At 53.5% G+C, this 3,326-nt stretch overlaps 1 protein-coding gene across 1 annotated transcript in view; it reads right to left on the bottom strand.

Annotated features, from left to right (window-relative positions):
* DDB1 (damage-specific DNA binding protein 1, 127kDa) overlaps positions 1-2,300 on the bottom strand; it is a gene marked incomplete at its 5' end in the record, with an annotated part of 12,002 nt that extends 9,702 nt beyond the window's left edge. The window contains 3 exons of the mRNA XM_009070407.1: positions 617-838; positions 1,927-2,043; positions 2,145-2,300. Of these exons, the coding sequence (XP_009068655.1) occupies positions 617-838; positions 1,927-2,043; positions 2,145-2,300 (495 nt within the window). The remainder of the gene's footprint in view (positions 1-616; positions 839-1,926; positions 2,044-2,144) is intronic.
* Between the last annotated feature and the right edge of the window lie 1,026 nt (positions 2,301-3,326).

Genomic DNA, 3,326 nt, shown 5'->3' with positions numbered 1-3,326 from the left:
GCTGGAAGTTAGACATGGAATCACTTAGGTTGGAATATCGACTCCAACTGTTCCCCCAACACCCAGGAATGTGGTGACCAAGTTGTTTCTTCCCTATACCTTGACTGTTTGGGAGCAGTTTGGGAGGATCCAACAGCATCCAAACAGGGAATAATGAAATCCCTGCTGGCATGGGATTGCAGCCAGGCCTGGGATAACCTGGAATTTGCCCAAGGAAAGCTAATCCCTTGCCCAGTCAGCACTTCAAAGGCTCTTTGGAGCAAAACAAGTGTTCAGAGAGGGCCTGGAATGAGGAGCCAGGAGATGGAAGAGGCTATGCATCACATCCCAAAAATGCCAATCAGGCCTTGTTTTTTCAGGGAAAGCTCAAGACTCCCAATAGAAAACAACTGATTCTGGATCTTATCGTTGCTGGAAAGATCCAGGAGCTCCCCCTGAGTGTTTACCAAGGAAACATTTCTACCATGTGGAAAAACATTGGAAAAGCAAAGCACAGAGGGACACGGAGCTGCAAACCATCTCTCCCTCCATCCCAAACTGCCTTCCAACAGCTGCAAACCTTTGGAAAACTATGGCAGCCCATGACTTCAGTGGGTTATCCATGGAAAAGCAGTACCTGGTAGACAAAGCAGATGGTGGGAGCTTGGCATCCATAGAGGAATTTCACGTCAATGACTTGGAGCTCTTCCAGGCGGATGTTGAAGGCCTTTAATTCCTTGTTTTCCCTATCCAAGGGAATGACCTTGAAGAGGCCATCATAGAGCCTCAGCCCGATCATCCGGCACTCGGGATCGATGATCCCGATGATCCCTGTCTCTGAGGGGCGCCCAATGCGATCCTGAGGGGCAGGAAAAAGGTGATTAGTGCCAGGAGAAGACTGAGGAACTCAGGAAGAGTTGGGATAAGAATTTTCAGAGGAATGACTCTCTGAACACCTTCCAGAATTCCATCTGGGAAGCCCCAGGTCCTTCCCACCTCCTCTCCCCCGGGAATTATGCACTATGCACCTCCTCTCCCCTGGGAATTAGGTGCTCCTAAAATGGTTTTCCACCCCCAGTTCTGCATGGAATGACCTTGGAGGAGGCACATCCCTGTCCTGCTCCTGCTGCTGGAATGCTTTGCTATCCATGGTCAAAGTTCCTCCTCCCAAAATCCAACTCTAAAATCCAGCCCTTATCAGCCCCAACACATCCCTCATGATTCCTCAGCCAGAGATGACCTTAGAATCTTCAAAGGTAAGTCCATGGCATGGGAAGATTAAGGACTAACACATTCCTGACAGAATATTCCCACCTTCACCTCCTGCACATCATCACCAACAGGAGCTGAGCAAACAACAGCCACAAATTCCCAAAGGACTCATTTCCCAGGGAAAATTCCACCTTACAACAAGTTTTGGGCATTAATTTTCTTCAAATTTCATTTATTATTCCAGAAACTCCCCTGGAAACAGTTCCAGGACAGCTTGGATGAGGCTTGGAGCAACGTGGGCTTGTCAGATGTATCCCTGGGAGTGGAACTGGATGATCCTGAAGTCCCAGACAATTCCAGGATTCCATGATGGGATACTGGGAAGAAGTTCTTCCCTGTGAGGACACTGAGGCACCAAAATGGATTTCCCAGGAAAGCTGTGGCTGCCTCATCCCTGCAAGTGTTCCAGGTTGGAGCAGCCTGGGCCAGTGGAAGATGTCCCTGCCCATCTGGCAATGGGTGGCACTGGATGGGCTTTAAGCTTTTCCAACCCATTCCAAGATTCCACGATTCCTCAGAGAGCCCAGGATTACCTCTAGGAACACCTGTGGCATCCCAGAGCCAGCAGAAAGCAAGGAATCACCAAGAACAAGGTGGAAACTTCTCATGCAGCTGCACCAGGAAGAAAAAACCATTCCTAGGGAAGAGAATTCCCTATTCCAAGCGCTCCCTCACCTGCACATTCCCATGGGCACGAGTGATGATGTCAATGCTATCCCCGTTCTGCTTGTACTCCAGGATACAGGCATTGTACTTGGCAGTCAGGATGAACAGCAGATCCTTGCTCTCTCCCTGCCAGAAAACAGGGAAAACACCACTTCCAGAGGTTACTCAAGGGGAATGACCACCCTGCAGGGTGAGAAGCAGCCCATTCCCGGATTCCCAGGTCCCACCTTCGGGCGGAAGAGCTCCATGACAGCAGTTTTCCCGTACATTCCCACTTCCTTGACCGGGCGCAGCCCCTCGGCTGTCACCACGTAGATCTCCAGTCGGGTGTTCTTGGCAATCAGCAGGTTCAGGTCCTCCGAGGAGGTGAAGTGGCCTGGGAATCAGGGAAAGGGCAGGAATTGCTAGTGAGGGATTGAGAAGCACCTCAGGGTGTGGCTCAATACCCTCAAAGCATCCCAAAATTTCAACATATTCCTAACACAGCATCCACCTCCTTGGCATCACCTTCCCTAAGCTCCAACTCCCCACTTTCCCCAGGAATCCTCTTCCTATCATCTTTCCTCAGGAATCATCCCTCCTGAGGTCTCTTCCCACCATGACCCCCTTCCCAGAGCAGCAACATCCCAGAATTCCTGACATTAGGACAAGGGAGAGGCACCTCCATCCTCCCCCTGGCACCCCAACCTCTGCTGCTCCCTGCACCCCCATTTCCTCCCCAGCGCCCCAACTTTGCCCCCAGGCACCCCAAATCCTCTCTGGGTGCCTCAGAGGACCCACAGGGATCTTGGGAGACTCTCGGAGCACCTCTGGGGGGTCTCACAGCCCCCCCAGATCCTCCCCAACACCCCAAAGCTCCTCAGGGCACTCACAGCCTCTTCCCCATCCACAGACCTCAGGGACCCCCCCCAATTCTCCCCAGTACCCCAAGATCCCTCAGAGATCCCTTAATCACCCTCCCAGCACCCTAAACCCCCCTCGGGGGGGTCTCAGCACCCCCAAAGCCCCTCAGGGCACTCACAGCCTCTTCCCCATCCACAGACCTCAGGGACCCCCTGATTCCACTCCCAGCACCCAAATCTCCCCTGGGGGGGTCTCAGCATCCCTCAGAGCTCCTGCAGCCCCCATAGATCCCTCCCAACACCCCAAAGCGCCTCAGGGCACTCACAGCCCCTTCCTCACCCACAGACCTCAACGACCCCCTGATCCTCCTTACCCCCGAACTCCCCTGGGTGCCTCAGGGGATCCTTCAGGTGTTTCGGGGCACTCCCAGGAGCTCCCACAGCCCCCAGACCCCTCCTGCACCCAAACCCCCCTGGGGGGTCTCAACACCCCTCAGAGCTCCTGCAAGTCTCCTCAGATCCTCTCGGACACCCCAAATCCCCTCAGGGCACTCATAGCCCCTTCCT

Source organism: Acanthisitta chloris, unplaced genomic scaffold (assembly GCF_000695815.1).
Source record: "Acanthisitta chloris isolate BGI_N310 unplaced genomic scaffold, ASM69581v1 scaffold3202, whole genome shotgun sequence".
Taxonomy (NCBI): Eukaryota; Metazoa; Chordata; class Aves; order Passeriformes; family Acanthisittidae; genus Acanthisitta; species Acanthisitta chloris.
This window is presented reverse-complemented; position numbering and strand designations above follow the sequence as displayed.